Source organism: Anomaloglossus baeobatrachus, chromosome 1 (assembly GCF_048569485.1).
Source record: "Anomaloglossus baeobatrachus isolate aAnoBae1 chromosome 1, aAnoBae1.hap1, whole genome shotgun sequence".
NCBI lineage: Eukaryota > Metazoa > Chordata > Amphibia > Anura > Aromobatidae > Anomaloglossus > Anomaloglossus baeobatrachus.
Window position 1 is genome coordinate 136,281,820 of NC_134353.1, and position 26,924 is coordinate 136,308,743.

Sequence of the window (26,924 nt, forward strand, 5' to 3'; positions counted from 1 at the left end):
TAAAGCAGGAATAACTAGACAAAAAGAGACACAAATACATTAATATTTATTAGCATTTTTTGTAAAAATAATGACAAAGTATGCTATTGAGCAAAGAACAGCCAAGAAACTCATGAAGAATGCCTAAAGGGTTACTTAAATCACCCTAGCAATGTGCAAAAGGCTTGTCTATTGGCTGATTTTAGGCTATGTCCGCACGTTGCTTTTTACCTGCTTTTTTGCTGCTTTTTCAACTGCAGCGTTTAATGCCAAAATGGTTGTGTTCTGCTTTTCAAGCAAAGTCTATGGGAATTTGGGTTTCTTGTCCGCACTATGCAGTTCAAACTGCAGCCTTTTTGTTGCAGAACTTTGGTCAAAAACTCAGCTTTGCAGTGCAAAACCCAAATGGCAAAAACAATTCACATGTCAATTGTTTTTGCCATTTGGGTTTTGCACTGCAAAGCTGAGTTTTTGACCAAAGTTCTGCAACAAAAAGGCTGCAGTTTGAACTGCATAGTGCGGACAAGAAACCCAAATTCCCATAGACTTTGCTTGAAAAGCAGAACACAACCATTTTGGCATTAAACGCTGCAGTTGAAAAAGCAGCAAAAAAGCAGGTAAAAAGCAGGTAAAAAGCAACGTGCGGACATAGCCTTAGTCATTAATGCCGATATTTATATCATCGTCCTTTGCAGTACATTGTTCACAGAGTATTGGTTCTAGGTGTATAATCTCCTATAATATCACAGATCAATTGTTAAAAAACTCCTATTTAATATACATTGTTAAAACGGGAAAACTCTGATTAAATATGCATCTACTATCCCAATGTCGATATATATAACTATCAATGTCCTGTCTACTGTAGGTCTCATGTAGACCTGGTACCCACTCATGCTTAAAGAGACTAGATATAGATATCAGTAAAGGATTCCAAGTAACCAACTGAAAATAATCCACGTATTAGTACTTAGAAAATGATCGTAGATGCATCAATTACATCCTTCCTTATCTTGGTACACCAAAATTGATCTCAAATCAAAAATTAAATTACATGCAATAGTTCAAATAGTTAGATCAAGTTAATCAGGTAAACCAAAAATTGATTAACTGTAGCACCCTCCGGGGTTACTCACTAGTATAGGACATTGATACCCGACTGTAGTTCATTCATATCTCAGAAATATATTAAAAAATCATTCCTGCATGGAGCTAAATAAATCTACACTCCAACTCTAATATTTAAACCCACAACTGAGAATGACCCGACGCGTTTCCCCTCGACAATAGACGAGGTTCATCAGGGGTTTAACATAATTTTTTGATGTAGTCACATATGTCTAGTAAAGAGATAAGTCCATCCTCAGCCACTTTAGATATAAATCGCTATTTTAAAACGGTTTTCCCGTTTTAACAATGTATATTAATAAAGGTGTTTTTTAACAATTGGTCTGTGACAGTACATTGTTCACAGTAAAGAGAGGATGTGCTGCTGATAATGAAGATGTTCTAAGCCTGCAGAACTATTTTATTATTATTATTTGTCTATAGAAGTATGATGGGCTCCTTTAAACAGGCTTAGTATTTTTTAAAGCTGTCTTTGGATCATCTAAATGTTTCTTATGGTAAATATATAAAAACTGTTGGTCAAGATTAGAAATTCAACCAGGCTTAACATAATCTTTACAACCATGTAGTAATTGTAAATTGACAAAGTGATTCAGTATTCAATGAGGTCACCTGAGGTCAGGTTACCTGCAATCACAGGTGAAGGACCATGGGAACCTCCAGTTGTGACCGCAAATAACCTGAGTGATGTCGGCTAATTGCTGGGTCTCAGTTTCTGTCTGAAGCTCACAATGGGTGATCATTGTTCTATGGCTGGGCGCTGTTCCCCCAAATGTAGCAGAGCTGGAATCATCATGGGACCTAGTGTGGATTACAACAGACCTGGGTGTTTTGGAGGTTAATAAATAAGTGAAAGAGGTTTTTTTTTATTTTATTTCAAATAAAGGATTTTTTTTGGTGTTTGTGTTTATCTACTTTCACTTACAGATTACTAATAGGGGAGTCTGATAGACGCTTCCCATTACAAATCAAGGGCTTGGTGTAAGCTGTGGACTGTTATTAACCCTCTATAACCCGAATTGCACCTCTAATTTTCATTCACAGCCAAATAGCTGGATGCTTTATCTATGCTGGGCATTATAATATGGAGGGACCCTACACCAATTTTTGATGTATTTATTTTTATACCACGATAGTGATCCACAGACAGGGTCTGTGGTTACAAGCAGTCAGACACTTTCACACAGGCTGGGGGCGCAGCTGACTGCAACCAATCTCAGGCACCAGGACTGCCGGAGGGTGGGGTAAGCAGTGAATATGCATGAAGGTAAATGAGCAGTCCTGAAAGAAGAATGAGTGGCGCAAAAGCAGTTACAGCAGTGCTGGATGCAAGTATAACTTGCTTGCTCTAATCACCCTATCCCTTCTACCACCATTTTTAAGCATTGAATTCTGGTCTCCATAGACTTATATGGGGACTGGTATTTGGCCAGATATTTGCGTCAATTCTGGCCTAGAGACCTGGAGACTATTTTTTTTACTTCGGATATTCCCACCAGCTGATCCCAAACATGCGAGTTTGCCCATCACTACTACTGACCCAAACAACTCTCAATTAACTAGAGGTATAGGAGGATTTTCTGACATAGTTCTTCAATAGGGATGAACACATTGATTTGCTGGACTCTTTCCTAGCAGCCAGGTCAGTATTCCATTACTGCTGGATGTTAACCTCATCCCACTTGATGGTATCTGTAGCTTTTCTTTTAATTAGTGAGACTCACATGATGTCACTGTTGTGGTATGAAACGCATGTGACATTGTGCCAGGCATGCTAATTAATAGAGGAATTATGGATTCCAGAATGTAGGAGGTGGTTCACAGTTCTCTCATCTGTTCACCTGGCTGATGGACCAAAGTATTACAAATGTATTCACTCATCTCTATTTTCCATAGATTTTGTATTTCCATAGATTATTATATGTAATTTGAAAAACCTGAAAGATTATCTTCCAATGTTATTGATTTGTCGATTTTTTTCCTATATACTAGGAAGAAGACTTTGCACATCCTCAGTCCAGTATAGTTTAGGTTAGATTTCTTATGCTTTGCACAAACAATGCAAAGTGTATACAGTTAAGGATTTTAATTTTAATTTTTGGTCTTCTTTTCTATCTTCTACTCCTTCTTCTAATTCTCCTCCTCTTCATTATTAATATTATTATTATTATTATTATTATTGTTTTTGCACTTTTTCCAGTGGACTAGAAAGGAGAGTTGATTTCAATAAGCTGTTGTCACACTAGTGGGTGTGGACCCACAGTGCTAAGTGCCTACTGGTTTGCATCGGAGCCTTTGATGTGTGATGATAGACTGGGCTGCTATTAGACATTAGGTACTACTCCAGGGCAGTGTCCGGTACTGTAGTAGCTGACCCAGACGTCAGAGACGCAGGTATGGAGGGCATCAAGATGGAACAGGTATGGGAAGCTGACAAAACAGAGTACATGCAGGAGACAAACTGGACAGGCTGGTACTGGAGATAGAATAATTGAGTTTGTGTACACGGACAGGCAGGTTGGGTTCAGGAACTGAAGATGAACTGGCAGGACAGGTTTTTCATCAGGAGACAGGCAAAACAAAAGATAGACTGGCCATAGAGGTTCTAGTTCAGGAGACAGGCAGGACAGGTTTGGGAACATGAAGAGGAAGGGCAGGTTCAGGGAACAAGACAACAGGCATACAGCATACTTAACTTCTGATGAGATCAGACTAAGCAGGAACCTAATTGCTCAGGCACCTCCCTACAGGGGACGATGCCTTAAATGCCTAGTGCCTTCCAGCCATACGATAGAAAACAGAGTGCACACACTGCCTCTTTAAGAGAGGAAGAGTGAATGTCCTCTGCCCCTAAGGATGTTGCCAGAAAACTTGTGCAACATGCGCAGGCCCTGGAGAATGGGTACCACGGAAGGAGCAAGGGAGTGAGCAGGCCGGTCGCGATTGGTGAGTAAGTTGGCATTGTTGCCGAGGAGAAGAGGCAGGACAGTACAGGGAGCTGTCAGTCTCTTATTGCTATAGTGATTTACAATATTTGTGCTTGCACTGGTCTGCCCATAATAATATAAAGTCAACCAAGAACCATTCATAGAACTCACTAATAGACACTGAAGAACTTAGATGAGAAACTGTAAATGTCTGACATAGTAAAAATGAATTGTCTTACTGTGGTCAGCACATATTACCTGTTTGTTCTAACTGTACTTAGATATAATAAAACTCTTTGGCAAAACATAACCAATAGGATATTTTACCCCTTAAAGACTGAGATGCTTTGAACATTAATGACCAAGCTTAATACCTTAATTGTGACAATTTATGAGGTAATAACTCTGGAATGCGTCAACATATTCCTCAGCGATTCTAAGACTATTTTGTCATGACAGGCTGCACTTTGTTATTAGTAAATTTTGCTCAATATTATTTACAAATATTAGCATTTCACTAGTTTCAAACTATCAATTTGTATGTTCTTAATTAAGATAGTTACACTACACAATATGAATAATAAATAACATTTACCATATGTCTAATTTACCATTATTTTTAAACATCATTTTTTGTTAGGAAGTTAGAAGGAGTAAAAGTTTATTAAGAATTTCTCATTTTTCCAACAGAATTTATAAAACCAATCTTAAGAGACTACATAACTGTTGAAGTGACTTTGAGGGGCCTATGAGATAGAAAATACCCAAAAGGGACACCATTTAGGAAGTGCAGCCTTTAAAGTGCTCGTATTTATATATAAGTTTATTAAGCCTTAAAGGTGTTATGGTTTACAGGAATAAAAGCAATGTGAAAGTTTAAAGTTAACTTTTTACTTTTTCCCCAACAAAAATTTTGCTTTAGCCCCAAATTTAACATTTTCACAAAGTAGTAGTTAAAAATTGACTATAAAATGCGTTGTGCAATTTTTCTTGAGTATGCTGATACTTCATATTTGGTGTAAAACTACCATTTGGGAGAACGACACTGGAGTTCACAGCCGCCACATGTAGTAGCAGCTGTCAACCCAATAACTTTAAAGGGGACTTTAACATTCCTGGAGTTCCCAGCTACTGGGATATCTGAAGGTTGCTAATTATTGTAAGAGTTCACAGCCTCCAGGTATCCCAACAGCTGGGAACTCAAGGAAACTTAAAATGTCCCTTATTGTGTCCTTTAAGGATTCCAGACCTCACAGCTACCAGACTGTCGAACTGCTATGCCACCATGTCCCACAATCCAACAGTCTAGCAATCCAGCAGTCAGATTGCCGGAATTGACATTTAGGGGCACCCCTGCAGCTCTCAGTGAACTCCATTGAACCCGCTGCCGTATAGCCAAAGTGTCAGAATGCGGGACTTAGACATACAGCAGTCAATCAATCTGGCAGTGGGTTCACCTGAGATCACTGAGAGGGACCTCACTGCTGAGGGTCCAGGGACCTGACTGCTGGATTGCTGTGCCATCGTGTCCATCAATCAGGCAGTCTGCCAATCTGGTAAGTGGGTTCACAGGTGGTCACACTTGGTACCTTGGGAACAGCTGGGTCCCCCGCTGCCATTAGTGTGTCCCAGGAGCTGCAGTGATCATCTGTATTTTCCATCACTGCAGTTTCTGGATGTAGCAGAGCTGGTATTCTCATGGGATGTCATGTGGATGACGTCAGACATGCGGGGGTATTTTGGGGGTTAGTAGAACAGTGGAAAAGGGTGTTTTTTATTATTTAAATTTCAGGATTTTTGTGTTTGTGTTATTTTATTCTTACTTACAGGGTTGGTAATGGGGGGGTCTCATAGATAGACATCTCTCCATTACCAACCAGGGGCTTGAAGGCAGCTGGGATTTTTGACAAATCACAGCTGACATCAACCCCATATTACTAGAGTTGAGCGCGGTTCGCGGTTCGAGGTTCTCCAGTTCTAGGCTCGAGTGATTTTGGGGCCTGTTCTAGATCGAACTAGAACTCGAGCTTTTTGCAAAAGCTCGATAGTTCTAGAAACGTTCGAGAACGGTTCTAGCAGCAAAAAAACAGCTAATTCCTAGCTTGGTTTCCGCTGTAATAGTGTAAGTCACTCTGTGAATTACACTATTATGACATTTCAATGTATAGTGTGCGGGAACAGCGCCTTCAGATCACTGCTGTTTCTATAATGGCGATCGCCATTTTTTTTTTTTTTTCCTTGTCTTCCTTCCCTAAGCGCGCGCGTCTTGTGGGGCCGGCCAGCATGTCAGCCAATCCCAGACACACACACAGCTAAGTGCACTTTTAGCCAGAGAAGCAACGGCATGTGTGATAGGATGTCCATGTCACATGTCCTTGCATTATAAAACCGGACATTTTCCTCCAGGACGCCATGATCTCTTCTGCGTCTTTGGTGTCAGACATCACTGTCGCAGCTCCGTCCTTTGTCCTATCGCTGATACAGCTGTATGCGCTCCATACACAGCGCTGGACAGCTTAGGGAGAGCACTTTCTATCAGTCCTTTTAAGGGCTCAAACCGGCAGGATCAGAGCCATAGGTGACAGGTCCTGAAAACAGCGACAGCATCTGTGTAGCAAAGGTCAGGGATTTCCTCCCTGCATTTCCCTATTAGGAGGGAATAGAAAGGCAGGCTTCCTTTCCTCTACCGAGAGCCCCACAATCCTGGCACTGTACCCTCCTGTCCTCTGCACACTCCAACTCATTATAACTAAGCCATTATACTAGCAAACACTCAGTGTACCTAGTGGCATCCTAAACGTGGCTATTGGACTTCTGTATAGTCCCAGTAGTGCAAAGACATTTGCAGCACCTCTGCCTGCATTGCACACTCCAACTCATTATAACTAAGCCATTATACTAGCAAACACTCAGTGTACCTAGTGGCATCCTAAACGTGGCTATTGGACATTTGTCTAGTCACACTAGTGCAAAGACATTTGCAGCACCTCTGCCTGCATTGCACACTCCAACTCATAACTAAGCCATTATACTAGCAAACACTCAGTGTACCTAGTGGCATCCTAAACGTGGCTATTGGACTTTGCTATAGTCCCACTAGTGCAAAGACATTTGCAGCACCTCTGCCTGCATTGCACACTCCAACTCATTATAACTAAGCCATTATACTAGCAAACACTCAGTGTACCTAGTGGCATCCTAAACGTGGCAATTGGACTTTGCTATAGTCCCACTAGTGCAAAGACATTTGCAGCACCTCTGCCTGCATTGCACACTCCAACTCATTATAACTAAGCCATTATACTAGCAAACACTCAGTGTACCTAGTGGCATCCTAAACGTGGCAATTGGACTTTGCTATAGTCCCACTAGTGCAAAGACATTTGCAGCACCTCTGCCTGCATTGCACACTCCAACTCATTATAACTAAGACATTATACTAGCAAACACTCAGTGTACCTAGTGGCATCCTAAACGTGGCTATTGGAAATTTGTCTACTCACACTAGTGCAAAGACATTTGCAGCACCTCTGCCTGCATTGCACACTCCAACTCATTATAACTAAGCCATTATACTAGCAAACACTCAGTGTACCTAGTGGCATCCTAAACGTGGCAATTGGACTTTGCTATAGTCCCACTAGTGCAAAGACATTTGCAGCACCTCTGCCTGCATTGCACACTCCAACTCATTATAACTAAGCCATTATACTAGCAATTTTTGTTGCCAGTTTAAGGGCCGTAGTTGCATTGTCAGGGATATTTATTCTTTATTATTCTGCTGTTAATAAAGCTAGACCACCACTGCAATCTACACCACCTCTCAATTTTTACTACCACATTTTCAGTCCACAATCTTGTCGCAATCAACATGAGTGGCAAAATGACAGATGCTGGTGGAAAGGGGAAGAGGCGTGGTGGAAAAGGCAAAAAAGGTTTTGTCCGTGGGGAAGGTGGCAAAGCTCCATTATCATCTGCTGAAGATAGACCATCTACCAGCAAAAGTAAGATGTCTACTACTTACCGTGGACAATCCGATGTGCTCCCTTTTTTACGGACACAAACAACAGGAACAAAGGTAGATGATGGCCAAAAAAGGAAAATGCTTGAATGGATCTCAAGTGGTCCAACAAGTGCCCTCTCAGCCACTTCAAGTACCGCATCCAAAAAACACCAGTCCTCTGAGTTGTCATCCCAATCAAACTTGCTTTCTCCCAGCTCTGAAGTCTCCATCAGCCCTGCACAGTATGGTGGAACTGAGATGGCTGAGTCTGCAGAGCTGTTCAGTCACACTATAGCCTGGGAATCAGAGGTCTGCTCCCAAGCTACAGTGAGTACAGAACAGGAAATGGTCTGCAGTGATGCCCAGAACCTTTGTGACTCTGATTCAGGCCGTGAGGACCAAGTTTCGGAGCATAATGTTGACCCTTTGTCACAAACTGTAACACCTGTGGTTATAGACAATGAGGAACATACTGATGAAGATGAGACTCAGATACCCGATTGGGATGACAACTTAAATATTCGGTCAGGGCAAGAAGAGGCTCGGTCTGAGGGGGAGGGGAGTGCAAACACAACAATTGATGATGAAGTTCTAGATCCCACCTACTGTCAACCCACAGTCAGGCACTCGAGGAGGTCAACAGAGGTGGTGGAGGAGGATGCAACTGATGACGAAGTTACCTTGCGCCTTCCTGGACATTGTCGGAGTACTGGTAGCACGTCTACAACTGCATCCTCAGCCACCACTCTGCCTCTGAGCATTATTCGGGGTGGATCAACAGGTCGCATGGCCTCTAAGCCTTGCCTAGCCTGGTCCTTTTTTAACATAGAAAAAGATCGCCCAAATTATGTGATCTGTAAAATTTGTCATGGTTCTCTTAGTAGAGGTCAAAACCTCAGCAGTTTGACAACTTCTTCCATGAATCGTCACATGAATAAATATCATATGGCCCGGTGGGAAGCTCACCGTGCTGCAATGCGGCCTAGCGGAGCGAACCATCCACCGCCTGCCCCTTCCAGTGCATCCGCGCGCTCATCCTCTTCTAGGACTGTGGGGACAGCTGTCACACCTGTTTTTCCACCCACAACTTCCACCACTGTAACCGCAACAGGCAGTTTGCTTGGTAGGTCGTCAGTTGTTTTGGAAGGGGAAACAAGTGAGTGTGTACAGCTCTCTCAGACATCGATAGCACCAACTTTGGATGAAGGCAACATCATGTCTCCGCCAGCACTTTCCTCACAAACCTGCATTTTTCCAGGGACACCCTACTCAACACCGTCTACACACAGCAGCCAGATCTCTGTCCCTCAGATGTGGACAAATAAAAGGCCATTTCCTGCGACCCATGACAAAGCTAAGAGGTTGACTCTATCCCTCTGTAAGCTGTTGGCTACCGAAATGCTGCCTTTCCGCCTAGTGGACACACAGGATTTTAGAGACCTTATGTCTGTCGCTGTGCCCCAGTACCAGATGCCTAGTCGCCACTACTTCTCTAAGAAAGGTGTGCCCGTACTACACCAGCATGTCGCACACAACATCACCGCTTCCTTGAGAAACTCTGTGTGTGAACGGGTGCATTTCACCACCGATACTTGGACCAGTAAGCATGGACAGGGACGTTACATGTCGCTCACTGGGCACTGGGTAACTATGGTGATAGATGGTGAAGGGTCTGCTGCACAAGTCTTGCCGTCCCCACGACTTGTGTGTCAATCCTCTGTCTGTCCAAGTTCCGCCACTGCTTCTGCATCCTCCACCTCATCTGGGTCCTCCACCTCCGCCCCAAGCCTGCCTGGTCAGGCCACCAGCGTTCTCACTGCGCAGAAGGAATCACGCACCCCTCATTACTATGCTGGCAGCAGAGCGCAACGGCATCAGGCGGTCTTTAGCTTGACATGTCTTGGGAATAAGAGTCACACAGCTGAGGAGTTGTGGTCAGCTCTGCGGTCCGAGTTTATTAAATGGTTGTCTCCACTCAACCTGCAGCCTGGTAAGGCCGTGTGCGACAATGCTGCAAACCTGGGTGCGGCCCTTCGCCTGGGCAAGGTGACACACGTACCTTGTATGGCTCACGTGTTGAACCTTGTCGTGCAGCAATTTTTAACACACTATGCCGGCCTAGATGGCCTTCTGAACAGGGCACGAAAACTGTCTGCTCACTTCCGCCGTTCAAGCGCCGCAGCTGAGCGACTTGCATCGCTCCAGAAGTCTTTCGGCCTGCCGGTTCATCGCCTGAAATGCGATGTGGCGACACGCTGGAATTCAACTCTCCACATGTTACAGCGACTGTGGCAGCACTGCCGTGCCCTGGTGCAATACGTCATGACGTATAGCCTGGGCCAACGAGATGCAGGGGTGGGGCAGATCACCCTGATGGAGTGGTCTCAGATCAAGGACCTATGCACCCTTCTGCACAGTTTCGACATGGCGACGAATATGTTTAGCGCTGACAATGCCATTATCAGCATGACGATTCCAGTCATTTACATGCTGGAGCACACGCTAAACACTATTCGGAGTCAGGGGGTGGGACAACAGGAAGGGGATGAACTACAGGAGGATTCATATGCGCAAGACACAACAACATCACCAAGGTCCAGACGTTCATCATCACCAAGGCGCCAGGCATGGGAGCATGGGCGACAGGGATCAACAAGGGCGCATGGTAGCAGGCGAGATGTTGAGGAAGGTGCAGGAGGACATGAAGAAATGGAGGACGAACTGTCCATGGACATGGAAGACTCAGCAGATGAGGGAGACCTTGGTCAAATTTCAGTTGAAAGAGGTTGGGGGGAGATGTCAGAGGAAGAAAGAACGGTTAGCACCTCTATGCCACAAACACAGCGTGGACTTGGTCCGCATGGCTGCGCAAGACACATGAGTGCCTTCTTGTTGCACTACCTCCAACATGACCCTCGTTTTGTCAAAATTAGAAGTGATGATGACTACTGGCTTGCCACACTATTAGATCCCCGGTACAAGTCCAAATTTTGTGACATAATTCCAGCCATAGAAAGTGACGCATGTATGCAGGAGTATCAGCAGAAGCTGTTACTCGATCTTAGATCCGCTTTTCCACCAAACAACCATGCAGGTGCAGGGAGTGAATCTCCCAGTTGTAACTTGACAAACATGGGACGGTCTCGTCATCTTCAACAGTCTACACGTACCAGTAGGACCGTATCTGGTGCTGGTAACAGCAATTTTATGGAATCTTTTCATAATTTTTTTAGACCCTCCTTTGCAAGGCCACCAGAGACAACAAGTCTGACACATAGTCAACGGCTGGAGAGGATGATACAGGAGTATCTACAAATGAACATCGATGCCATGACTTTGCAAATGGAGCCTTGCTCATTTTGGGCTTCAAATCTAGAAAAATGGCCAGAGCTATCCAGTTACGCCTTGGAGATTTTGTCGTGTCCAGCTGCCAGCGTTGTCTCTGAACGTGTCTTCAGTGCTGCTGGGTGTGTGCTGACAGATAAGCGCACGCGTCTGTCCAGTGACAATGTGGACAGACTGACGTTCATCAAAATGAACAAGTCATGGATCCAGAAGGAATTTACTACCCCTGTGTCATCCTGGGGAGAGTAAATGCTTGTGGATTTGGAATGTGCTTGATGCAAATCTAGCTGTGAATTGTACAACTGGGACACAACTGCTGCCACTGAAGGGGTGGGTGTGTGTGGGGCCCAATTTTTGGAAAAAAGGGAGAATCCGCTAGGAGTAACCCTTGCTTGCTGTTTTTTTAAAAGAAGCCAAGATGAACAGAGCTGGGATCAGGAAAGACTTTGCTACCTACCCCGGTGTCATACTGGGGACGGATAAGAATGGCGTATTTTTGAATGTGCTTGATGCAAATCTAGCTGTGAATTGTACAACTGGGGCACAACTGCTGCCACTGAAGGGGTGGGTGTGTGTGGGGCAAAATTTTTGGAAAAAAGGGAGACTCTGCTTGGAGTAACCCTTGCTTGCTGTGTTTTTAAAAGAAGCCAAGATGAACAGAGCTTGGATCAGGAAAGATTTTGCTACCTACCCTGGTGTCATCCTGGGGACGGATAAGAATGGCGTATTTTTGAATGTGCTTGATGCAAATCTAGCTGTGAATTGTACAACTGGGGCACAACTGCTGCCACTGAAGGGGTGGGTGTGTGTGGGGCCCAATTTTTGGAAAAAAGGGAGACTCCGCTTGGAGTAACCCTTGCTTGCTGTGTTTTTAAAAGAAGCCAAGATGAACAGAGCTGGGATCAGGAAAGACTTTGCTACCTACCCCGGTGTGATCCTGGGGACGGATAAGAATGGCGTATTTTTGAATGTGCTTGATGCAAATCTAGCTGTGAATTGTACAACTGGGGCACAACTGCTGCCACTGAAGGGGTGGGTGTGTGTGGGGCCCAATTTTTGGAAAAAAGGGAGGCTCTGCTTGGAGTAACCCTTGCTTGCTGTGTTTTTAAAAGAAGCCAAGATGAGCAGAGCTGGGATCAGGAAAGATTTTGCTACCTACCCCGGTGTCATCCTGGGGACGGTTAAGTATGGCGTATTTTTGAATGTGCTTGATGAAAATCTAGCTGTGAAGTGTACAACTAGGGCACAAGTGCTGCCACTGAATGGGTGGGTGTGTGTGGGGCACAATTTTTGGAAAAAAAGGGAGACTACGCTTGGAGTCACCTTGCGGTGTTTTACATGATTTTAGAAGGGCGTGCCATGCCTATATCTGTGTGTCCTCCTCTTTTTCCTTGTCCAGCTGTTTTGTTTTCGCATGAGTATATGTCCTTGTCACTTTCCCATGTGTTTGTGTTGTGTTGTGAGTTGTTTGTCACCTTTTGGACACCTTTGAGGGCGTTTTCTAGGTGTTTTTCTGTGTTTGTGATTGCCTGCCATTGTTTCCTATGCAGTTCGAGTTCGGTTCGTCGAACGTTCGACGAGCCGAACTCGAACGGGACCTCCGTTCGGCGAACCGACCTCGAGCCGAACCGGGACCGATTCGCTCATCTCTACATATTACGCTGATTGCCACCGCATTAGGACAATTGGGATGAGCAGGATGAAGAGCCACAATTGGCACATCTAATGGATGAGGCAATAGTGGGGTGGCTGTGGACTGTTGATTTTGGCTGGTGAGGGCCCAATAACATTGCACCTTGCTATCCTGAGAATACCAGTCTCCAGCAGTCTCCTTTACCTCTGCTGGTTATCACAAATAGGTTGGGTATCACAAGTCATTTTTTTAACTGTGCTTGCCAATAATCACAGTAATGCAGTATCCAAAGATGGCTATTGCATTAATGTGATTAGCAGGTAAGCCCTGCATGTTTAGTGGCTGAAAATCAGGCTCCAAACATGTGGGCAGCGGACTCAAAACTCACAAGGCGAATAGCAAAATACTTTAGAACTAAGGAATATCCCAAATTCATTAATATTTGTGAGAATAAGGAATAGTGCCAAATATATTTGCTCATTGCTAAAAAAAAATTCCCAAAAAATGTTGTTTTAGTCTCAGATTTTTCATTTTGATATGGAGAGAAAGAAAAAATAGACCACTTCATTTTTTGGTCAATTTCTGTGCAGGGATACCACATACGTGGTCAGAAACACTTGCTTAAGCAGTGACACCATAATTTTTTTAATGTTTTGCAACATTCACACACTAAAAAAGGTGTTATTTTTACACTTGTACTACCTTACTTTGAGAGTTATAATTTTTCTATATTTCTATCTACAGAGTTATGTGAGGGTTTGGTTTTTACAGGATGAGTTGATGTTTTATTGGTACCATTTTCAGGCAATTGTTTTTTAATTGTGGTTTTTTTCAGATTGTAGGGATGCAGCATGAACAAAAACTAGCAATTCAGAATTTTTTTGGATGGGTTATATTTTTATGCCATTCACCTTGTAGTAAAAGTGATAAGACAGATTCGTTCTTGGGGTCAGTTTCATTACGGTGATACGACATTTATATTTTTTTTATGTTTTGCCACTTTTACACAATACGGGTTTTTTTAGATAAAGCATTGTTTTTGCATCGCTGTATTCTGAGAGCTCTGGCCTTTTTATTTTAACACTGATGGAGCTGTGCTGCAGCTTGTTTTTTGCGGGACAAATTACATTTTCAACTATACCACTTTATTTACATTTGTCTTTTTGATCACATTTTATTTCACTTTTATTTCAGAGGTATGATTAAAAAGCATTCTTTCTTTTTCTTAAATTATTTTTTACTGTATTCACTGTAGGGGTTAAATAGCATGACTGTTTTATAGAATGAGTCGTTCTGGATGTGGCTATACCATATATGTGTACTTTATTAGTTTATTTTTGTTTTTATATAACTAATTGCATTTATTGGTGTAAAAACTTTTCTTCTATATTTTGTATTTTTTTTTTGTTTGTTTTGTTCAATAATTTTTGCAATTTTTTTCGACGCTTTTTACTTTTATTGCTTAATCACTCTATTGGACTTTAACACCTTCACCACCCAGCCTTTATTTTAAATAACATTTACACACAGCCTCTTTCCCCACTTCAGGTCCAACGTAATCCACATGGTAGAATGAACATGACACTTCCAGTATTGATGGTGCACAAGAAGGATCCAATCCCATACTTAGGCTACGAATACACATCCGGCTTTTCTGCCGTTTTGTCGGATCCGGTGCACTCCTGTACACTGTGTACAGTACAGTGGCTGCGTGACAAGCTCCGTTCACGTGCTGTCATGTGACCGGAGCATGTGACCAGGAAGTTGCAGCGCAACCATTGTACTGTATAGACTGTATGAGAGCGCACCGGATCCGACAAACGGCAGAAAAGCCGGATGTGTGTTCGTAGCCTAAGAAAGAAGTAAACTCGGTACTCATATGCAGATTAATGACATTTATTTCAAAATCCAAAGATAAACATCCATAAAAATGTTTGTCTTTTAGACCTTCATCAGTGTGTGCTGTGCTTTATGTTATCAAACTACAGAATGGACGACTGCTATTACTGCAGACCGCGATTTCCACCGCTGGAAAAGCAGACACTGAGATAAAGCACAGCACACACTGATGAAGGTCTAAAGACCAAAATGTTTGTGGCTGTTTATCTTTGGATTTTGAAATTACCATATATACTGGCGTATAAGACGACTTTTTACCCCCTTAAAATAATGGCTACAGTGGGGGGTCGTCTTATACGCCGGATATACACATATATCATACCGTGTTTCCCCGAAAGTAGGACCCCCCGAAAGTAAGGCAGGGTGGGGGTTTCGGGGGGGTCCGCCAATGTAGGGCACCCCCCGATTGTAAGGCAGGGTAGCGGGGGGGCCCGGGGAATGTAAGGCCGCATATGAGTGGGGTCACTGGGGACAGTATGGCCGCATATGGGTGGGGTCCCTGGGGAAAGTACAGGAACTTACCGCTGCCACTGTTCCCTCGCTCCATCAACGCTCTTCCTGCTCGATGCTGATTGGCCGATCAGCCTGTTCGTCACAGGCTCCCTGCTGGCCATCAGCTCGAGCTGTGATTGGCCAGTCAGCCGGCTCGCAGCTGATTGGCCGAATCAGCCGCGACGTCACCGCCTGCAGGCTCGCTCCGATTGGTCCAGCGTCCCCGGCATCTGAATCGTCAGCCCGGCACCGCAGAGGAGATCGAAACAGAAGGAAAGTAACGGTAAGTTCCGAGACTCTCTCTCTGTGTGTGTGTGTGTGTGTGTACGGTATGTGTACGGTATGTGTATGGGTGCCGTATGGGGCTGTATGTGTCAGTGTGTGTGTGTGTACGGTACCGGTACGATATGTGTGTGGGTGCCGTGTGGGGCTCTACCGGTACCGTATGTGTCAGTGTGTGTGGTGGCAGAGTGGGGGGCAGAACCACTGTATGGGGAGGCTGCAGGGGGAGGATGGGGTGGATGCCGGACTGTGAAACAATGGGGAGGCTGCAGGGGGGAGGATGGGGTGGATGCCGGACTGTGAAACAATGGGGAGGCTGCAGGGGGGAGGATGGGGTGGATGCCGGACTGTGAAACAATGGGGAGGCTGCAGGGGGGAGGATGGGGTGGATGCCGGACTGTGAAACAATGGGGAGGCTGCAGGGGGGAGGATGGGGTGGATGCCGGACTGTGAAACAATGGGGAGGCTGCAGGGGGGAGGATGGGGTGGATGCCGGACTGTGAAACAATGGGGAGGCTGCAGGGGATGTTGTTGAAAATTGTTTTTTTTTTCCAATGTAAGGCCTCCCCCGAAAGTAGGCAAAGGCAGGGTGGGACTTTGGAGCGGGGTAGTCTTATACAGTGAGTTTTTTATACAATTTGGCATCTACTAAATACAATTTAGGAAAGTCCAAGTAGGTGCTGTTAAATACTTTTCACGGGGAGGTGGGGGGGGTACTTATGTCTTTTTAAATTTCTTGTAGGCACTGTATATATATATATATCTACATATATATATATACAGTGCCTACAAGTAGTATTCAACCCCCTGCAGATTTAGCAGGTTTGATAAGATGCAAATAAGTTAGAGCCTGCAAACTTCAAACAAGAGCAGGATTTATTAACAGATGCATAAATCTTACAAACCAACAAGTTATGTTGCTCAGTTAAATTTTAATAAATTTTCAACATAAAAGTGTGGGTCAATTATTATTCAACCCCTAGGTTTAATATTTTGTGGAACAACCCTTGTTTGCAATTACAGCTAATAATCGTCTTTTATAAGACCTGATCAGGCCGGCACAGGTCTCTGGAGTTATCTTGGCCCACTCCTCCATGCAGATCTTCTCCAAGTTATCTAGGTTCTTTGGGTGTCTCATGTGGACTTTAATCTTGAGCTCCTTCCACAAGTTTTCAATTGGGTTAAGGTCAGGAGACTGACTAGGCCACTGCAACACCTTGATTTTTTCCCTCTTGAACCAGGCCTTGGTTTTCTTGGCTGTGTGCTTTGGGTTGTTGTCTTGTTGGAAGATGAAATGACGACCCATCTTAAGATCCTTGATGGAGGAGCGGAGGTTCTTGGCCAAAATCTCCAGGTAGGCCGTGCTATCCATTTTCCCATGGATGCGGACCAGATGGCCAGGCCCCTTGGCTGAGAAACATCCCCACAGCATGATGCTGCCACCACCATGCTTGACTGTAGGGATGGTATTCTTGGGGTCGTATGCAGTGCCATCCAGTCTCCAAATGTCACGTGTGTGGTTGGCACCAGAGATCTCGATCTTGGTCTCATCAGACCAGAGAACCTTGAACTAGTCTGTCTCAGAGTCCTCCAAGTGATCATGAGCAAACTGTAGACGAGCCTTGACATGACGCTTTGAAAGTAAAGGTACCTTACGGGCTCGTCTGGAACGGAGACCATTGAGGTGGAGTACGGTACTTATGGTATTGACGGAAACCAATGTCCCCACTGCCATGAGATCTTCCCGGAGCTCCTTCCTTGTTGTCCTTGGGTTAGCCTTGACTCTTCGGACAAGCCTGGCCTCGGCACGGGTGGAAACTTTCAAAGGCTGTCCAGGCCGTGGAAGGCTAACAGTAGTTCCATAAGCCTTCCACTTCCGGATGATGCTCCCAACAGTGGAGACAGGTAGGCCCAACTCCTTGGAAAGGGTTTTGTACCCCTTGCCAGCCTTATGACCCTCCAAGATCTTGTCTCTGATGGCCTTGGAATGCTCCTTTGTCTTTCCCATGTTGACCAAGTATGAGTGCTGTTCACAAGTTTGGGGAGGGTCTTAATTAGTCAGAAAAGGCTGGAAAAAGAGATAATTAATCCAAACATGTGAAGCTCATTGTTCTTTGTGCCTGAAATACTTCTTAATACTTTAGGGGAACCAAACAGAATTCTGGTGGTTTGAGGGGTTGAATAATAAATGACCCTCTGAATAAACGTTTCACAATTTAAAAAAAAAAATAGAAATAACATTCTTTTTTGTTGCAGTGCATTTCACACTTCCAGGCTGATCTACAGTCCAAATGTCACAATGCCAAGTTAATTCCGAATGTGTAAACCTGCTAAATCTGCAGGGGGTTGAATACTACTTGTAGGCACTGTATTTGCACTGTCCTCCATTGACACATTTTCTGTATTTCAGTAGATATTTCCCTAGTCCCTTTTTTCTTTGTTTGAAATTTACTATCTATACTTCAACCATTCCAATCTGTTGACACAGAAGGTGACTAAATATCAACTGACTTTAAAAAATCTTACTCTAAATCTGATGTTTGTTTGCAAAACGTCACCTGTGACTCTGAGTCTGTCAGCACCAATTGTGATTTCCTCTTCATCAGCTGAGAACAGCATCTTCCCGTCCTCATTTGACTTTACTTCAAATCTTTTACACTGTGCTTCCACAGCATCTGCACCTGCATTGCAAAGAGAATAAAATTGTATTTAAAGAAAAAAATGTATCATCGTGAATTTACTAAAGGACTGTCAAAGTGCTAACTTGATAGATGGAGTGCACTTAACATTATTTTGCAAGGCATGACTTTTCCTGAACAATATATATATATACTATCTAAATGTCATTTAAAAAAACCACCATATAGCAAGTTTGACTTTTAGTATTTACTATTTACCATATGTTTCCTCTAAAGTTTTAAGGTTCATAAAAAAGAATTCATTGGAAATTGTAAATCACATTATTAGACTATTAAATATGTCAAAGTGAATAGTTCTCAGTAGCTGATATTGTTTCATGACTATCCGAAAAGATAAAATAATGCAAGCTCTCAAGACTATTCAAATCTTAAAAGCTTGCTATATGTTAATTTTTTTATCAGTTAAATATTTAAAAGTATTATGTATGAAAATTTTAAATTTTGAAAATGTTTCTATCCACTGGCTGACACGTTACAAAGATACGGAATATTACAAAGTGAGTACACCTCTCACATTTTTGTAAATATTGTGTTATATCTTTACATGTGACAATAGAGAAGAATAACTCTGGCACACTGTATATTTCCCAAAAATAAAGGTATAATGGACACAGGTAGTTGATTTCGAATCCTTTTCTTTTATTTAATGTGCAAAAGTGAAAATGTGCTGTACAAAAACAAAAAGTCCGCCAAGTAACGACGTTTCGGCCAGAGGGACTTCCTCGGGTCAGTCAGACTAAGATGGGCAGGAATCACTAACAGGTAGGGATATCAAGTATACAAATTTGCTTTTCCACCTGCACTAAGATATGAGTAGCCGTAGGATGTATATGAGTCAAAAAATGGTGAGTACAATTCTTGTAGTAGGTGGGTCATATGGTTCTTAGTAAGGAAAGGCTCAAATGGTGTCAGCACTTGTGGTAAACCAATGATCTCTATGTGGTTTAATAACGAAATGCCTACTGAGTAGGTTGTCTCAGGTGGTATATATAATCCCAGCGCAGTATAGGTGTGTATAGGGTATGTTCTCAGTAGCTGATATTGTTTCATGACTATCTGAAAAGATAACATATTGAAAGCTTTCAAGACTATTCAGATCTAAAAAGCTTACTATATGTTACTTTTTTCAGTTAAATATTTACAAGTATTATGTATGAAAATTCTAAATTTTGAATATTTTTCTATCCACTGGCTGACACGTTACAAAGATACGGAATATTACAAAAACGAGTACACTTCTCACAATTTTGTAAATATTGTGTTATGTCTTTACATTGGACAACACGGAAGATATGATACTCTGATACCATGTAAAGTAGTCAGTGTACAGTTTGCATCCCAGTGTAAACTTGGTGTGCCTTCTAAATAACTTAACACAAAGCCATTAATGTCTTAACTGCTGGCAACAAAAGTGAGTACACCTATAAGTTAAAATAGCCAAATTGTGCCCTTTGTGTCAATATTTTGTGTGGCCACCATTATTTTCAAGAACTGCCTTAACTCTCTTATTCACGATGTCCACTTCAGCTTCACAGGAGGCACTGTAATCCTCTTCTACGCCTCCATGATGACATCACAGGGCTGGTGGATGTGAAAGACCTTGTGCTACTCCATCTTCCATTTCAGGATGCTCCACAGTTGCTCAATAGGGTTTAGATCTAGAGACATGCTTGGCCAGTCTAGAACTTTTACCCTGTAATTCTTTACAAAGGGAATGGTCATCTTGGAGGTGTGTTTGGGGTAGTTATGTTGGAATACTGCCCATGGACCAGTTTCTGAAGGGATGGGATTATGCTCTGCTTCAGTGCGACACAGTGCAGGTTGGCATTCATGGTTCCTTCAATAAACTGTAGCTTTCCACAGCTGGCAGCACTCATGCAGCCCCAAACCATGGCACTCCCACCACCATGCTTTACTGTAGGCAAGACAATCAAATAGAGAAATCCAGTTGGTTTTCTCTACAGGCCCTGACAGAAGTTCTGTCGCTTATCCATGTTATGTCAATAAAATCTTATAACCTGACTTTAAATTCATCCATTGGTTTTATAAATTATTCTTTGAAAGCTGAAACCCTCCCAAATTTGGTTTAGGTTATGAAAATGAAGTTGCTGCAAAGCTGAAATATTAATCATTTAATGAACACAGAAAGGTCAGATTTTGGCAAGTCAAAAGTTTTGTCGCCCACAGAAAGTAATGTGAAATTGAAACAATTAACTTCTAATACAAAGATGTTTCATAGTTTCATAGTTTTCATAGTTTCATAGTTTTTAAGGTTGAAGGGAGACTCTAAGGGCGGCTTTGCCCACTACGATATCGCAGGTGCGATGTTGGTGGGGTCAAATTGAAATTGACGCACATCCGACGTCACTTGCGATGTCGTAGTGTGTAAATCCTAGATGATACGATTAACGAGTGCAAAAGCGTCGTTATGGTATCATCGGTGCATTCTCCGACATTTCCATAATGCCGGTGCAGAGACAGGTACGATGTAGTTCTTCGTTCCTGCGGCAGCACACATCGCTGTGTGTAAAGCCGCAGGAGCAAGGAACATCTCCTACCTGCCTCCCAGCTGCAATGAGAAGGAAGGAGGTGGGCGGGATGTTTACATCCTTCTAATCTCCGCCCCTCCGCTTTGATAGGCCGCCTGCCGTGTGGCGTCGCTATGACGCCGCACGACCCGCTGCCTTAGGAAGGAGGTGGGTCGCCGGCCAGAGCGACAGTCACAGGGCAGGTGAGTGCATGTGAAGCTGGCGTAGCGATAATGTTCGCTACGCCAGCTATCACAAGATATCGTACCTGCGACGGGGGCGGGGACTATCACACTCGACATCGCAGCATCGGCTTGCGATGTCGTAATGTGCAAAGCCCGCCTTAGTCCATCTAGTTCAACCTGTAGCCTAACATATTGATCCAGAGGAAGGCAAAAAAAACCCCAATCTGTCAAACAAGCTCCAATGGGGAAAAAATTCCTTCCTGACTCCACATACGGCAATCAGACTAGTTCCCTGGATTAACACCCTGTCATAAAATCTAATATACATAACTGGTAATATTAAATTTTTCAAGAAAGGCGTCCAGGCTCTGCTTAAATGTTAGTAGTGAATCACTCATTACAATATCATGAGAGTTCCATAGTCTCACTGCTCGTACAGTAAAGAATCCTCGTCTGTCATTATGATTAAACATTCTTTCCTCAAGACGTAGCGGATGCTCCCGTGTTCCAGTCGCAGGCCTAGGTGTAAAGAGATCTTTGGAAAGGTCTCTGTACTGTCCCCTCATATGTTTATACATTGTGATTAGATTCCCCCTAAGCCTTTGTTTTTCCAAACTAAATAACCCCCAAGTTTAATAACCTGTCTTGGTATTGCAGCCCACCCATTCCTCTAATAATCTTGGTCGCTCTTCTATCTACCTGTAAGATTATACTATTTATAACCTTCTATACTTTTGCTATCAAGAAAAACATCCATTCCTCTCTTAAATTCATTCAGTGAGTTGGCCATCACCACTTCCTCAGGAAGAGAGTTCCAGAGCCTCACTGCTCTTACCATGAAGAACCCTCTTCTATGCTGATGTAGGAATTTTCTTTCCTCCAATCGAAGAGAATGCCCCCTTGTTCTTGTCATAGTCCTTAGTACAAACAGATCATGGGAGAGATCTCTATATGGCCCTCTGATATATTTGTACATATTTATTAGGTCTCCCCTAAGTCTTCTCTTTTCTAGAGTAAATAGACCTAATTTTGAGAACCTTTCCGTGTATTGTAATGCACCCACTCCATTTATTATTTTAGTAGCTCGCCTCTGAACCCTTTCAAGTTCAGTGATGTCTTTCTTGAGCACCGGCGCCCAAAATTGCACACAGTACTCCAAGTGTGGTCTGACGAGTGATTTGTACAGAGGAAGAATGATGTTTTCATCTCGTGCCCCCAGACCTCTTCTAATGCATCCCATCACCCTATTTGCTTTGGTGGCTGCTGCCTGACACTGGGCACTCTAATTTAGCTTCTTATTGACTAATATGTCTAAGTCTTTTTCCATGTCTGATTTCCCCAGCAGTTTTCCATTTAGTAAGTAATCGCAGCATCTGTTTCTCCTTCCCATGTGCATAACCTTACACTTATCTGTGTTAAACCTCATTTGACATTTCTCAGCCCAATTCTCCAATTTACTCAAATCCATCTGTAGTTGCAAACTGTCCTCCTTTGTGTTAACTACCTTACGTAGTTTTGTATCATCTGCAAATACTGATATTTTACTCTGTAAACCATCCACCAGATCATTAATAAAGATATTAAATAGTAGGAGGCCCAATACAGACCCCTGTGGCAGGCACCCCACTAGTAACCCTGGCCCAATCTGAGTATGTGCCATTAATAACCACTCTTTGTTTTCTATCACTAAGCCAGCTACCTACCCATCTACACACATTTTCCCCAAGCCCAAGCTTTCTCATTTTTCTTATCAGTCTTTTATGTGGGACAGTGTCAAATGCTTTACCGAAGTCGAGATAAATGACATCCAATGATTCTCCTCGGTCCATGTGAGAGCTTACATCCTCATAGAAGCTGATCAGGTTAGTTTGACAGGAGCGATCCTTCATAAATCCATGTTGATATGGAGTTAAACAATTATTAACATTGAGACATTCCATAATAGTATCCCTTAAAAACCCTTCAAATATTTTACCCACAACAGATGTTAAGCTTACCGGCCTATAGTTTCCAGGTTCCCTTTTACACCCTTTTTTGAATATTGGTACCATATTTGCTAGCCGCCGATCCAGTGGAACAGACCCAGTTTCTATAGAGTCTTTTAATATAAGGAATAGAGGCCTGTCTATCACCTTACTTAACTCCCTTAATACCCGAGAGTGAATGCCATCAGGGCCTGGTGATTTGTCAATTTTAATGTTACTAAGTCGGTTCTGCACTTCTTCCTGGGTTGGGCAGGTCATACTTAATGGGGCATTTACATGATCACTCTGCATTTCCCGTGGCATATGCTTTTCCTGTGTGAACACAGTTGAGAAAAAAGTATTTAAAACATTTGCTTTTCCCACATCGCTTTCTATGATTTTACCCTCATTGTTCTTTAAAGGGCCAACACCATCAATTTTAATCTTTTTTCTGTTTATATAATTAAAGAATAGTTTGGGATTTGTTTTGCTTTCCTTAGCAATGAGTCTCTCAGTTTCTACTTTTGCTAAATGTATTTGTTTTTTTACACATTTTATTTTTTTCTCTATATCTTTTTAATGCTTCTTTGCTCCCTTCTTGTTTTGGCTTTTTAAATGCCTTTTTCTTATTATTCATTGCTCCTTTTACATCCTAATGTAGCCACATTGGTTTTCTCCTGTTCCTAGCCCTTTTATTTCCGTATGGTATGGCTCGCTCGCAGTGGGTGTTTAATACCGATTTAAAAATTTCCCTCTTATTTTCTGTGCTCCCATTTTTGAGGACATTGTCCCAATCAATTTGGCGAAGGTCTTCTCTAAGCTGATCAAACTTTGCTTTCCTGAAATTCATCGTTTTTGTAACCCTCCTCCAAGGCACCTTACTGAAGGACAAGTGGAATTGTATTATATTGTGGTCACTATTCCCTAGGTGCCCACCCACTTGTATGTCTGTTATTCTATCTGGCCTGTTCCTTAAAATTAAGTCGAGAAGGGCTGCCCCTCTAGTTGGGCCTGGCACAAGTTGGGACAGATAATTATCCTTAGTTACTGACAGAAGGCAGTTTCCTTTCTGAGATGCGCAGCTTTCAGTTTCCCAGTCTATATCGGGGTAGTTGAAGTCCCCCATAATAATCACCTCATTGTGATTTGCTGCTTTGTCTATTTGTTTCAATAATACATTTTCAGTGGTTTCTGTTATTTTTGGTGGCTTATAACAAACCCCTATGAGGATTTTATTAGTTTTCCCTCCTTGTATCTCCACCCATAGAGACTCCACCTCTTCATTTTCCTCTTGGACATCTTCTCTTAGTCTGGGATTTAAACTGGACTTTATATATAGACAAACTCCACCCCCTTTCCTTTTTTACGTTACATAACATTTGTGAATGAAGTTGTGGTGCTATTAGAGCCATATTTAATATTTTGTGTGACTTCCATGAGCTTGAAGGACTGCATCCATGCGGTTCAACAATGATTCGTACAAATTATTGATGAAGTCATCAGGAATAGCAAACAATGCAGTCTTACATGCCTCCCAGAGTTCATCTGGATTCTTTGGTTTTGTCTTCCAAGCTTCTTCTTTCATCCTACCCCAAACATGCTCAATGATGTTCATGTCTGGTGACTGGGCTGGCCAGTTTTTGAGCACCTTGATCTTCTTTGCCAGGAGGAACTTTGTTGTAGAGATGGATGTATGAGATGGAGCACCATCCTGCTGCAGAATTTGACTCCTTTTATGATTGTAAATGTAAGAGATAGCTAATACTTCTTGATATTTTAGGCTATTGATATTGCCTTCCACCTTGCAAATGTTTTGCACACCCCCATACTGAATTTAACCCCAGACCATGATCTTTCCACCACCAAACTTAACTGATTTCTGGGTGTATTTTGCATCCTTACGGGCTCTAGTAGGTTTCCTGTGGTATTTCCAGTGGCTGTGGTGTAATTTAACTAAGATTCATCAGAGAAATCCACCTTCTGCCACTTTTCCAGCGTCCATCTGTTTAGCAGGCTGTGGGACTTTTAATTGCCTTTTGTTTAGTGCTGGCTTCTGGGCACTGATTCGACCATGGAGGCCATTTCGAGACAGAATCCTACAAAATGTTCTAGTTGGCACAGGGACTTGAGATGACCAGGCCTGTTGGAGCTCTGCTGCAGTGGAAGAGGGGCTGGCTTTAGATTTCCTAACCAACAAACGTTCCTTCTGAGCAGTTGTCTTGCAGGGTCTGCCACACCTGGGCTTGTCAAAAACATCTCCAGTCTCTTCAAATCTTTTTTAAATTCTTTGTTCTTGACGCTGAGACACATTAAAGGTGCCAGCCACCTCTGCAGTGGATCTGGACTTTAGCCTTTTGATAATCAAGGCTTTGGTCGCAGGGTGGATTTTTGGCATGTTGTCAGAGGTCAAGTTGCAGTTCAAGTGATGGTCTGGGGTGCTGGGTTTTTTTTATACACATCCACTAATTAAGCAATCATTTAGTTATCACAGGTGAGGATGTAAACTAGGATTGAATGCATCATATAGCAAGGCGACAAAGCTTTTGTCTTGCCAAAATCTGACCTTTCTGTGTTCATTAAATGATCAATATTTCAGCTTTGCAGCAACTTTACTTTCATAACCTAAACAAAATTTGGGAGGGTTTCTGCTTTCAAAAGAGTAATTTATAAAACCAATGGATGAATTTCAAGTCAGGTTATAAGCTTTTATTTACATAACATGAATAAGCGACAGAACTTTTGTCAGGGAGTTTATTTGGCTAACTGCTGATCCATAGCAGGCCTGTTTTTTCTATCTATACAGCACACCTTTTTGAGATTTCTGGGTTTTAAAAAATGGTGAGCTGATGCTTGTTTCTCCTCTTTGTTGTTATGTAGGCAAGACACTTGACTTTCTACTCTTCATCTTGTTGCTGCCACACATGCTTGACACCATTTGAACCAAAAATGTTTAAATTGGTCTCATCAGACCACAAGACATGGTTCCAGTAATCCAGGTCCTCGGTCTGCTTGTCTTCAGAAAACTGTGAGCATTCTTGTTCATCATCTTTAGAAGAGGCTTAATTCTGGCCATGGACAGCCATGGAGACCAATTTGATGCAGTACAATATGTATGGTCTAAGCACTGACAGGCTGACCCCCACACTACTTAAATTTCTGTAGCATTGTTGGCAGCTCTCATATGTCTATTTTGAAAAGATGACCTCTGGATCTGACACTTACCACATGCACTTATCTTCTTTGGTAGACCATGGTGCCGTCTGTTCTGAGTGAAAACTGTGTTATTAAACTGAGGTTTGATGCAAATATCTACTTTAGGTATCCTAGCTTGGTATTGCAATGTATAATCTTAGCCACTGTGCTGCAGCTTAGTTCCAGGATGTGAGATGATATCTTGTAGCCTAAGCCATCTTTATATAGACCAACAATTATTTTTTTCAGATCTTCAGAAAATTCTTTGCCATGAGGTGCCATGTTGAACTGCCAGTGGCCCGTGTGTCACAAAATTTAATCCATCTGCTACCCAGTCATACCTGAGACTTTGTAACACTAATGAGTCACATGACACTGGGGAAGATAAATGGAAATTTTCATTTAGGGGTGCGCTCACTTTTGTTGCCACCAGTTTTGACATTATTGGGCTTGTGTTGAATTTTTAAGAGTACATAATTATGGAGAAAATGTGTCACTTGTGTAGGGGGTGGTGCACAAGTGGGATCCGAAACTGTAATACAACTTCAATAAAATTTGGCACCCAAAATATAATTAAATAAATTGAACTATATGATTGGAGTGCTTGAACTTGATAAAATAAAGACATTGCAGACTCATAGACCTTCATCAGTATAGCACTCCCCGAG

General features: G+C 42.7%; 1 protein-coding gene across 3 annotated transcripts in view; it reads right to left on the reverse strand.

The window, feature by feature from the left end:
* Positions 1 to 26,924, reverse strand: part of SGCZ (sarcoglycan zeta) — a 1,566,603-nt gene that overhangs the window by 79,570 nt on the left and 1,460,109 nt on the right. For all 3 annotated transcript variants that reach the window (XM_075347076.1, XM_075347075.1, XM_075347074.1), the window contains one exon: positions 18,247 to 18,369. In XM_075347076.1, coding sequence (XP_075203191.1) covers positions 18,247 to 18,369 — 123 coding nt within the window. The remainder of the gene's footprint in view (positions 1 to 18,246; positions 18,370 to 26,924) is intronic.